This window comes from Xenopus laevis, chromosome 6L (assembly GCF_017654675.1).
Source record: "Xenopus laevis strain J_2021 chromosome 6L, Xenopus_laevis_v10.1, whole genome shotgun sequence".
NCBI classification, from domain to species: domain Eukaryota; kingdom Metazoa; phylum Chordata; class Amphibia; order Anura; family Pipidae; genus Xenopus; species Xenopus laevis.
The window spans coordinates 140,922,168-140,934,957 of record NC_054381.1 but is presented as its reverse complement, the minus strand read 5'-3'; the positions used below and the strand labels follow the sequence as shown (position 1 = coordinate 140,934,957).

At 41.0% G+C, this 12,790-nt stretch overlaps 1 protein-coding gene across 1 annotated transcript; it reads left to right on the top strand.

The window, feature by feature from the left end:
- The first annotated feature begins 404 nt into the window (after positions 1-404).
- On the top strand, positions 405-12,529 carry plekhf2.L (pleckstrin homology and FYVE domain containing 2 L homeolog). The gene is given in 2 exon segments (NM_001097716.1): positions 405-602; positions 11,304-12,529. A coding segment is annotated over 1 exon segment (747 nt). The 5' UTR covers positions 405-602; positions 11,304-11,314; the 3' UTR covers positions 12,062-12,529.
- Positions 12,530-12,790: the final 261 nt, after the last annotated feature.

The window sequence follows — 12,790 nt, the reverse complement described above, 5'->3', positions numbered from 1 at the left end:
ACAGTTATAACTAAAAAAAGATTTTTGCATATATATATATATATAAATAAATATATTTCAAATGATTCTAACTCATCTGACTTCACTTTGGCACTGTTTGCCACCTCCAACATGGCGTCGAGCGTTTGTCACTCCCTCACTTGTCCCATTTTTTGGAAAACAAAATAAACCATGTTCCCCTCATATTCACTCGCGTGTGCCTCAGAAGCCTGACCGAGCTTTTTAAGTACTTCGCAATACAAAAGTTATTTATACACAACTTCGCCACACTATTCCTCTTATTCCTCCAGCAGCGCAGGTTGTATGTCCCTGCCCTAATCCTCACATGCCCTGCCGCCCCAGCCAGCCAACGCCGATGGGCGGAGCGCACCATTTTCACGTGACTAGAGGAGCGTCCGCCCTGTCTCCCAGGAGTTAATGCCGTGTTCTTTTTTTAACACTACCGATACTTCCTACCCCCCGATGAGCGGCAAGGGGGTGGCCGCGCTTGAATCTGCGCCGTGTCAGGAGTCAATGTAACCCGCCGCGGGAGAAGTTACCGGGAAGGCACAGGCGGATCGGCAAACTTAGCTCTCGGCGTAACAATCGCTTTCTTTACCCTGGTAAGTCCATAACGCGTTCAGCACTTGTTCCCCCCCCAGCTCGTATTAAATGGTTTGTCCCGTAACCATCACTCGCATTCCTGTTTGTCACTGTTTGTGGGATGAGCTCAAACTTTCCCTCGCAGCTGCGATCCTTTCTCGCGGCCATGTTGTCAGTCAAGTCAATGAAAGGCACATTTGGCAGCTCAGTCCATTATTAGTTGCTGTGTCACTTCTTAGTACCTGGAATTATCTCAGGTTTTAACAACTAACCAAATACCACAGAAGGACCTGCACTAGCAGTATATTTCTATTTGCCACCTCTTCTGTTCTATCTATCATCTCTAGTCACGTGTTTCTGGCAGTCCTATGCTTCCTGGGCAAACAACAGGGGGTACAGTTCCTGTCAGCGCCTCATAAGGGGCCAAAAATGCAACAGTTGTACAGGGACCCCAGAAAGATGTCCCTTGCCTTGTACATGTTCAGATTTTATTCGTCATACAGCGAATGTTGGAATATTGATCGTACGCTTAAAAGCAACGATCTAAAACTAACATCTGTGGGATTAAAGTAAAACTGGCCATACATGAAGAGATACGCTCATCTGGCGACATCTCCAAACGAGTGGATCTTTCACCGATATGCCCACTAACGGCAGGGCTATATCGGGCTAATCCAAACATTCGGCCCTAGGGCCGAACGATCGGATAACAACGAGGAGCAATGGGCTCCGATGGGTCGGCCGGTGGAAAAAGGAAAGCTTCCCTATTGATATCGTGGCCAGATATCGATCGGGAAGACACTTTGGAAGCCCCCATACACGGGCAGATAAATTGCCGAATTGGTCTAAAGGACGTATATCTGCATCTTTATCTGCCCGTGTATGGTCTCTTTTAGAAAACTAACAAATCAGACTATGTTCTGGCCATTACTTGGCAGACAACAGTTGTACGAAGCAAATATGCATCGTACATGCAAAGATATTATTATCTGACAGGAGTTTTCTAACCTGATCATCTTAACGACCGAATGCCATGATACAAAAATTGTCGGGACATTTATTCAGAGCCCACACACGCGCAGACATAATCATGCAATTATATTGGTCCTTGTATGGCCAACTTTATACACCATTACCTCTTTACTCAGCATTTTTTTTTTTTTTTTTTAAATACACTTTGCTTTCAATTTGCCCGGAATCATCACTATGTGGTGGCACAACTTACCGGGAATGAGAAATGCAGTAATTTCATGATAAAGGGACAGACGTTTTTAGCGCTGATTCTGGTTCCTTGGTTTGAAGATTAAATATCTGCATGCACCCCTGTAGATATAGGGAATAATATAAAACACAAAAAGCCTAAATTAGCCTATGATTAAGGGATACATTCCCAAAACGCGTTGGGTGTTTAACAGCAGCAACCCAAATAAACCACATTCCAGAAGTGCCGTCTGCCTGTTTGAGTTTTAGGGAATATTATACCCCCCTACTGTAAAATATATAGTTAATAAAGTACCCCCTCTTGTAAATTATAAGGATATCATAAGTTACCAAGGAGTTTCATGACCATTATAATACTCAAGTTTCAGTGAGTCTTGTGACAGAAATGGCATCACTACTCGCCATTTAAAAGGATATAATTTACAAGATATTCATGACTTTTGTCTATTATAAGGATATTCTTAGTCACTCAGGAGTTGTGTGACCATATAAAGGCACGAGGCAGCAGGCTCCGTCAGTGGTGTAACTAGTTAGTTACGCCCCTGGGCTCCGTTATACAGGTCATGGAACTCTGAGGTGAATTCTAATAGCTTTTTTTTTTTTTTTTTAATACACAAGATTCAGTGTCACGTGACACAAATTACATCACTAAGGACCAGTTATAACTGATGACATCACTAAGCTGCATACTAAGGACACATTTTAATCATGGCTTTTGTGACACTTATTAAAGTGTCTCTGGAAACCATCAACTTAATGAGAGACCGGCAAGAGCCTCAGGGCGTGCACAGAAAAATGAACTATTCCCCCCTAACCTAACCCCCCCAACAGCCTTTTATATGTTTTATTAAATAATAGTCAATGGGAGTGGAGGGTTAGTAAGGGGGAGAGCTAAATGTTCCCCTGGATCTATTCTGAGCTGCTGGTAAATGTTCTCACAACCCATCCTATACTGTAGGTTCCTGACAGTGCCTGGTGGGTGTATGATTGTGAAACAGGTGTCTGCAGCCCAAGAAAACAAACCATACTTGCACATTTAGGGTCGGAATAATTTGCATGAAAATTCAAATGAATAATTCAGAATAATCCTGCTAGCGCCTATGATCATACTTGAATATGTTGTCTCTTGCTGTGTTGCAATAATCCTTTCCCTTTGTTATTTCACATATATAGGGGGTGTTGCGCCCTACTGTGCCTTTAAGCCTTGCAACACAGTCCCAGCCAATAAGCATTTCAGGAAATGTTCATGTCATCTGTGAATTTCCCTGGCGGAAAATAATTCTTCTGTCAGCTGGAAACTGCAGTCCACTACTACTGTAGTTGTGTCCCCTCGGAGTGTGTGTTTCACTCCATTTTGCACACAGGAAAAAGTTGGTTTTCTGAGTGGAGTTATTCCTGTAACTGCTACATGCACTTTAGGCAGCACATTTCCCCATAGATCACTATAGGAAAGGTGACAGATGGGTAAGACGGACTGCTGGTAACCTGTATCTGCAGTCTTATTGCAGCAGCTGAACTAGAACACTCTAAAAATACTTTGGATTTTTTTTTCAGTATAGTTGACTTCCTCTTTGCCTTTGAGAGTGTTCAGTTGTGCTGCACAGTTGCTTGGCAGGAGGCTTTCAATTGATTTCATACAACAAATGCACAGAGGATAGTGTTAACTGGGTCAGAATGAGAAGGGGAAAAATCCCCTACCTTTTGTTTTGGCACAGTTGCTTAAAACCCATAGCACCACTATTTTCTTTAGTGAGAAGCAGATGGAAGTTTTATTCTTCAGTTTAAAGGGGTCGTTCACCTTGCAAACACTATTTTCAGGTCCGTTGTTTTCAGATTGTTCACCAGAAATAAAGACGTTTTTCAATTACTTTTCATTTTTTATTTTTATACCGTTTTTCCAAAATTGGAAATTGGTGTTTGTCTGGCAATTTGGTAATCCAGTTGCAGATTATGAACCATTACATTTAATTTTAACCATTTACTACATTAGTTGATACATTTCTCACCAGCATCTGTGAACATTAGCAACTATTGTATCAATTCTAACAGCTGAAACTCAGGGGTTCCGCTCTGCAGAAATAAACGTTTCAACTAAATGTATCCATTTAGAGTAGTTTACAGTCAGTGACATGATGTGCAGTCCGGCCTGAGACCCGCGGGTTGGGTGGGTTCGGGCTGACCTCGCGCTTTTCCTCGTGGGTGGGTGCTGGTTTGCCACTGACTTCCAGGTTCGTCTTTTATAGACGCTGCGCCTGCTCGCCCCTTTTGTGACGTCACATGTCTGATGCTGGCGGGCCAAAGGAGGGCAAGTTAGGGTCAGGTGTGGGTCGGAGGTCGCCCATCACTATCAGTGACCCCACCTCCCAGAGTTACTTCATAAAGACGGTGAAAAATTAACTTTTAAACTTTAATAGAAAAACAATTGCAATGTGATTAAAAAATGTCTTTAGTTCTGGTGAACTATATGAAACCAACTGAAAAAATTGCTTGAAGGTGAACAACCATTTTAAAGGAACAGTTCAGTGTAAAAATAAAAACTGGGCAAAATAAATGTTTATAATATAGTTAAAAAAAATGTAATTTATAAAGGCTGGAGTGACTGGATGTGTAACATAATAGCCAGAACACTACTTCCTGCTTTTCAGCTCTCTGAGTTAGTCAGCGACTTGAAGGGGGGCCACATTGGACATAACTGTTCAGGGAGTTTGCAATTGATCCTCAGCATTCAGCTCAGATTCCAATGCAACAGTTGTGCCCCAAGTAGTTAAGTCACTGATTGGTTACTGCCTGGTAACCAATCAGTGGAAACCAAGAGAGCTGCAAAGCAGGAAGTAGTGTTCTTTCTGGCTATTATGTTAGATATCCAGTCACTCCAAGGCTAAGTTAAAATGTGTTTAAATACAATGGAAATGCTACTGATTTGGCCAATTGATCAATGCACATTCCCTGGTCCCCTGTCTCATAAAACAGGGGTTTTTAGTTACAAAGTTCTGATCATAAATTTGGTAAGCCACCATACAATGTCAAGGTAAACCCTGTACGGTGGCCCCTGTTTACCTCCAGTCATAGTATAAAAAGACTTATACCTACCTGCACGTAGCATTTCTTTTCTTTTTTTTATTTCATATTTTGCACAGCTATTTACCTCATTTTAATTCTTTACACTGAGCAATTCCTTTAAGGTGTTTTCCTTAAATAAATAAAGCAAATAATTATGCGTGTGCAGAAGTCAGAACAAGCAGAGATCAAAAACACATGTAAAGCTGAGCCACGTAATTCATAACTATTATGTCTGCTGGGACTGACTGTTAGAGCATGCTGGGAAATATAAATTGCAAACAGTTGGAGAACCTTGGTGCTAGTTCAGCTAGTGCTTCCTTAAAGGGTGACTGCAACAATACATAAATAGTTTCCAACAGATAAAACTAAGTTCCTGAATGCTTGGGTTACCACACAGGTGCAGCAATTCCCATTGTTGTAAGTGTGTTGTGACGTATACAAATGGGACATTTTATTGTTTGTACTGCACTGTGCCATGGGCCTAACATTTTATTATTTTAATTCCCTGTTTGATGGCCGTGGTGCAGTTTAAGGCTTGTGACACACGGGCATATTCGGGGAGATTTAGTCGCCTGACAACTAATCGCCTCTTCTTCTGGGCGACAATCTCCCTGAACTGCCTTTGCGTGTCTTCCCGTCCGCTATAATGAAAAGTCGCCTGTGCTAAAGCACACGTGGCGCTTCGTTTTCCGAAGTGGACTCACGAGGAAACTTCGGGCGAATTTGGAAATTGAGGCGCCGCGTGTTCGGTGCGATTGTCGCCTAGAAGAAGAGGAGATTAGTCGCCAGCCGAATCTGCCCGTGTGTCACAAGCCTAAACGGCATAACTGACTAAGCAATGTTACTACATTCCTTAATTAGAGATGTAAAAACATTTTTTTTAAAATGTATTTGCTGTGGTCAGCTCTCCTTCAGCCAGTGCTTCAATTCCTATATTGCCTTGCATAGTTCTGGCATTCTTTTTCATAGGTCAGTTCATCTCAGAAGCGTGCAAGGCATTGTTGGAGTCTTTGTCGGAAGAGAGCAGACTAATGATACGGAACAAGAACAGATACAAATACATTTAAAACCGTTTTGAGGAGACATGGACATTTTGAACTGTATTTTCTTTTCAAGAATTCTTACGGGTGGAGAATTTATGTAATATTTCCTGAAGTTAGTATATTGTTATCAATCTATTCTTTTGTACTGTTAAGCAACATTTCCGGTATTTCAGAAGTGGTGGAGAAATGGGGAATGAAGAGATAACTCTAGAGTCACTGATTTCTGTTTTAATGATGACCCTTCTTTAATATCCTACCTATAGAGTGGTTCACCTTCATTTTTAGTATGATATAGGCAATATTTGCAACAAGATTTCATTTTTTCTTCTTCACGGTTTTGTTCATCAGCTCGTCGGTTTAAAACGACAATAGCATGTGAATTTGAAACTTAATCTGCAGATGCATCATGTCGGCCAATGTATGAAACATGAAGAGGTGCTGTCGTCTTCTGGTGTTTTGATTTTTCTGTCTGTTGGTCGAGATGAACAAAACAATATAAAGGAGGCCACACAGTGTATGGCCACTTGTACGTAATCCTCCATTCAACCCATGGGCCAACTGGTCAAATACCATACAGGATTGGCTAATGTATGGCCACTTTACAGGAGAATAAACCCTTCCCCACCAATTTGCGCCTCCTTTTTGACGCCGGCGTCCGTTTTTTCAAAGCCGGCGTCCGTTTTTCCAAATTTTTTTGACACAGGTGAATTTTTGCGGGTGTTCCGAATATTTTATCGCCGGCGGCGAATCGTGCAAATTTTCCACGAATAAATTCGCCCATCACTACAAATATCACATGATCTAAGGGTGAAGATCTGCCTCTTCTCTTATACCTCTACAAGAAATAAAGCATTGAAATCAGAAGCCCTGAGGCCGAACATGATTGCCACCAACTAAGCAGCACTACTTTTCCTGAAATATGGGGACAGATCTCATAACATTTGGGAGGGGGCAGGAAGGCCTGTGCATGGAAAAGGCTGGTTGGAATTGAGTAAGGCAAAGGTTGGGTTATTCTCATTTAAGGCATTCTCATTCTTGGGCTCATCACATAACGTATCACGAATATCACATAACTATTTGTCGGACATTTTCGTATGATTGGTGTCTGTCAATTAATGGCCACAACATTGTCTGATTTGTTCTTTTTACTGCTTTATTTAATCTGAATGGTTAATTGTAGGTAGGAAGATTGCAACGAACAAGCATTTGTCTGACATAAGGATAAAATCTGCATGTCTATGGCCAGCTTCAGGACTGAGGCACACGGGGTGTTGGCTCCAATTTAAAACACTATGTAATACATACTATAGAGATCTAATTTACAGTTAACAACTATGCAGGCTTTTGAGCTGTTATTAGAGAAGGAGGTTTTTAGGGGCAGATTATGGTCTGTTAGGCCTTTTCCTAACCACAGCTAAAAAATTTCATGTATGAACTACGTTTAAATGCACCACATGTGTTTTTTGGTTAATGTTTATTTCTATATACAGTTGTGGTTTTGCATTTTGCTGGTTTGGAGAAAGCAAACCTCAATATAATTGATTGTAACACCATTAAGGTCAGTTAAAGAAGACGCAGTATAGATAGTTGTATTTCCTAAACAAAGCATGCAACAGTCACTAATGTTAATAGCTTAATAAGGAAATATGAGACCTAATTATTTTGATTACAGCCCTCCGTCCCTTTTTTTAAATTTTTTTTATATGATACACCAGTCGGAAGAGAAATCTGCTCTGCTGACCAAAGGTATAGTATTCTGGTGACCCACAAACCTTCACTGGGTTTCACAATGTGATTTTCTTTCTTCTTCACTATACCTGAGTGGAACATATATTGAGTCCCGAGAGCTCATTTACTAATTTGCAAGGTAAAAAGTGTTAAAAGCTGTCACAGATGGACCTTTTTTAGCCACCATTCACCCACTGACTTGCAGCACCCACCTATCACTGTCACTGCAGATGACATTAAAGTAGTGTTTTTGGATGAGCGTGAGTCATCCTAAAACCCAGGGGTCGTGTTGGGTTGAGCCCACCAGAGGCAGCCATGGGCCAAATTCATTGTCACTCAGCCCCTTCTCTGACCTCTCTTCCTTGTGCCAAACCTCATTAGTGACAGGGCAGTGCTGGTTTATATAGCTGTCTCCCCAGCTCTTTGCTGTCTAATGGCTGAAATGTTTGTGCAGTCTTTAGCTTGATGGTGTGGGCAAAGTTTGCAATTTCATTTAGTTACTGTCTCAGCTGACAAAGTAAACTGTAGCAATGGTGGGACATAACATTCAAACCTGCCGGCATGTTTTTGGAAGGTAGGAGGAAATCTGAGTACCCAGAAAAAACCCATGTGGCATGGGGAACATACAAACTCCATGCAGATAGTGCCTTGGCTTGAATCAAACCTAGGGCCCCAGTTATTCTCTTCTAATGCAAAATATGTGAACCTAATGCAGCTCCTACATATTAGCAGTCAGAAAGTTCAAGCTCAGTAGTGTTCATAAGATTCACTAAGCCAGCAATAATATGCTGACAGTTTGACAGTTGTCACTTGTCATTTTTATGCTGTGTTCTTCATCTGTTTAATGATCTAGTGTCATCCTAGCTTAATATCTTTCTAATTTTGGAAACCGCCAACATACAGGGTAATTCTGACTAGTGCTTTAGCAAATACCAGTGATAAAGGGCAACCACATCATTTTGGTTAGATTTATTTGCCCTCAGAAATAGTAGGTAAGCCTCCTGTAGTTGAGCAAGAGACCTGTTTCTGTGTGGGTTTCCTGGTGTCCCTAGGACAGCCAACTAATTGAGTTCATGTTAAAAAGGTGGGGGGGGGATATATTTTCCCTTTTAAAGCTAGCCATACAAAAGCCCATACAATCTTCTGCCTAGGCCAGTGTATGGTGCCTTCCATATGGCCTGACCTAACTCTCATATCTTTTCCATAGATCTATTGGGGAGGTAAGACATTTCCATTTGGTGAATACCGAGTTGATGTGGTCATCTCCTGGCAGGTCCCCATATGCCTAGATTAAATAGGCCAAACACATGGGCTTCCTCCACTGATTTTAAGTGTCAATCTCCTTTATAAAATAATTTTTTTTTTAAAAAAAAAATTGTTCAGGGTGTTCGTATGGCTCATGACCTTTTTGTTTGAAAACCACAATCTAGTTACATAAATAGTACTTTGTCACGGGATTTGTCTGTCTGAATAAACCACGGACTTGCACAACCATCTCTAAAGAGCGATGGACTGAACAACTCATTTATCTCCGAGCATATTGTGACATTTGTAATTTTGTTAAATGTTCCGTAGATGTGTGATATTGGCCAGTGTTTGGTCAGTGAGCATATAGACTGATTCGTGTGATGGAAAACCTACCATAATTCTTAGGAAGAGTTGGCATAAACTACCTGTTACAAGCTAAAGATGGCCATAGTTGCAAAGATAAAGTCGTATGAATCTTTGTTCCGTGCGATTTTAGGACTGTGTGTGGCTCGTCCCAACATGGCAATCGTCGTTCAGACAGTTCTGACTATATCAATGGGTGACTGTCACTACTATTTGTCGGATATAACTTTCGTACGGTTGGTGTCTGTGAAGTAATGGCCAGAACATTGTCTGATTTCTTCTTTTTACTACTATATTTATTATGAATGGTTAGTGGTATGTCGGGAAATTGCAATGAATGAACCGTACATGAGGATATATCTGCACGTCTATGGCCAGCTTTAGACTTTGATGGTAGGTTTGACGAGAGTGAAGAGAGTGAGACCAATAATTGTATCTTATGGCAATACTGCATCAGGCATTTTCTCCGCTACCAGCTGAAGGGTCAGCCATAGACTGCATGATCCCTATTCAATGAATGGAAATGGGAAGTTTCTGATTATGAGACATGGTGTTCTGATCATCATGGCTCTTCTTGAGAAGAGAGTGAAGAAATGTTCCATGGAATGTTTTTAAAGGTTATACTTGAGCTCACCACAACTTCTTAGTGGAAACTTTCACAGATCTCTATTCAATTGTATTTTTAGGGCAATATTTGTCACAGGGGTGAAAGTAGAGCTAATTATACCCCTAAAAATCCTGAAGTGAAAACAGAGCTAGATAGTTCCCCTTTGGGGGGGGGGCTCAATGATGATCATATTTATGCACAGTGATTAATATTTTGTGTTAATACCGTTATCACCATATCTAGCTTAGTAGTAATATATGCGATTTCATGAGGCGAGTTTTCTTTTCAGCCGGCGCAAGACCGAGGGAAGGCGTTCGGGGAGATTGGTCGCCGCAAAGACAAGGCGATTAGTCACCAGGCGACTAAATCTCCCTGAATCGCCCAGTGTGCTTCTACCCTTAGAACGTTACTTCCCAGAGAGACACATGGAAGTCGGGTGTTTAGTATCTCCAAAGACAGGAAATATTCTTTGATTAGACTTCGTATTCTCTCCCCATACTTGAGACACGGGCATTTGCATCTGTCTTCCGTGGGCACATAACCATGAAGGTTTACTGAGGTGAAAATCTGTTATTATCTAGTAATGTTAAAACCTCTACCACTCCCCAAGTAAACCATAAAAACAAGTCCAATGTTTACTTTCATAACTGCCATAAACCAGTATAACCTAACTGTCAGCTGTTGCTATGATTCCTATTACTGTGGAGCCCTAAAGTAATTATTTGCTACGTTAATATTGCTTTACCACTTTTTCTTACAGCGTTATACACTAGCTGATAACAGTCAATGAATTGCCCCTTCAGACTGAGCCAGGCAGCTTATTTGCCTGTGTATATAAGGCTTTCCCAATGCCATACCTGACTGATATCTGCTCAAAAACCAGCCAGATATAGATCTATCTATCTGGGCCAGATTGGTCAGTAGCATCCCAGATGCACATAAGGCGAGGTAGCCATTCAAGCTTTTGTTTTTATTGACATGTACACACTTTCATGTGAGTATTGGTCAGAGTGAATGTTCTAATACAGGGATCCCCAACCTTTTGAACCTGTGAGCAACATTCAGAAGTAAAAGGAGTTGGGGAGCAACACTAGCATGAAACATGTTCCTGGGGTGCCAAATAAAGGCTGTGATTGGCCATTTTTAGCCTCTGTGAATTGTCAACCTAGATTGAGGCTCTGTGTGGCAGTACACCTGGTTTTTATACAACCAAAACTTTCCCCCAAGCCTGGAATTCAAAAATAGGCTCCTGCTTTGAGGCCATTAGGAGCAACATCCAAGGGGTTGGAGAGCAACATGTTGCTCACGAGCTACTGGTTGGGGATCACTGTTCTAATACATTCAACCCGTATTTGTTTGAATATAGGCAGATACCAATTCGATGTCTGCTGGATTTCTATATTATCTACTTTGTATCTTGTGGCATTCTAAATATATTCTTTTCTTTTTAGATCTTCCAAAGATGGTTGATCGCTTAGCAAACAGCGAGGCAAATACAAAACGTATAAACCTAGTGGAAAATTGCTTTGGAACAGCTGGCCAGCCGTTGGCAATCCCTGGCCGAGTTCTCATTGGAGAAGGGGTGCTAACAAAACTTTGCAGAAAGAAACCAAAAGCCAGACAATTTTTCCTGTTCAATGATATTCTAGTCTATGGCAATATTGTTATTCAGAAGAAAAAGTACAACAAGCAGCACATTATCCCTCTTGAAAACGTTACCATTGACACCATTGACGATGAAGGAGAGCTGCGAAATGGCTGGTTGATTAAAACTCCAACAAAATCATTTGCCGTTTATGCTGCCACGGCGACCGAAAAATCCGAATGGATGAATCACATTAATAAGTGCGTTTGTGATTTAATCTCCAAAAGCGGGAAGACGCCTAACAGTGAACATGCTGCAGTCTGGATACCAGATTCCGAGGCATCGATTTGCATGCGCTGTAAAAAAGTGAAATTTACCCCCGTTAATCGCAGGCATCACTGCCGGAAATGTGGATATGTCATTTGTGGACCTTGCTCGGAGAAGAAGTATCTTTTGCCAAGTCAGTCTTCCAAGCCTGTGCGCGTTTGTGATTTCTGCTATGATCTGTTATCCAGTGGGGATTTCTCTTCATGTCTGCCTAGCAGGTCGGACTCCTTCTCCCAACCTTCAAAGTTCAAAAATAATTTGTCAGATGACGACGACGATGAGGACAGCAGTGACTAAAAATAAGCATCCTCTGAAAGGGATATTCTTTATTTGGAAACCTGAGCTGCTTTTAGATGAAGATGTTCATCTTCGTGGACCTTCTGTCAACTCAAATTAGTATTTTTTTTTGCAAAATATATGTGCCTCAATTTACACTGCTTCTGGTTTCTTCAGGGATGAACTCTAGATCCTGTAGTGACTACCTTGCGGCTATTATCCACACTGTGTCTCAACTAAGGTTTGTCACAGCTGGGTTTTGTTTCGTGCAGGTTAAAGAATTGTAAATGTAGTGGATAAAGAACGTCAAGCCCTCTTCTACTAGACACAAATCTGTTTATCAAATATTTAAACTGAGATGCAAAATCGACCATGTTGTGCCTTATGAAAAAATGTGAGCGTTTACCACCCCCCCCTTTTTTCTTTTAACATAATCACATATTTGGTGCTTGGTCAAACACTATAGGAATAAAGTTTTCTTCTATGTAAGGCTAAGGATATTTTTTTTTTTTTCTTTTCAGGAGGCTTTTATATTCTTTTTACCAAATAAATTTCAAGCTGTGTAGCCTGAAAACTTGCAATCAATATTTGTACTTTTTAAAACTTTTTTTCTGCAGTTTTGATAAAGGCTAGAGAAGCATATAAATGTTATAATGCAATCCCATTCTGTCGTACAAATACACTCCCTTGTGTTTTCTCTTTCCTTGTACTGTTTGATGAACTCCTCCCTATCCCGCCTGAGAAACTATA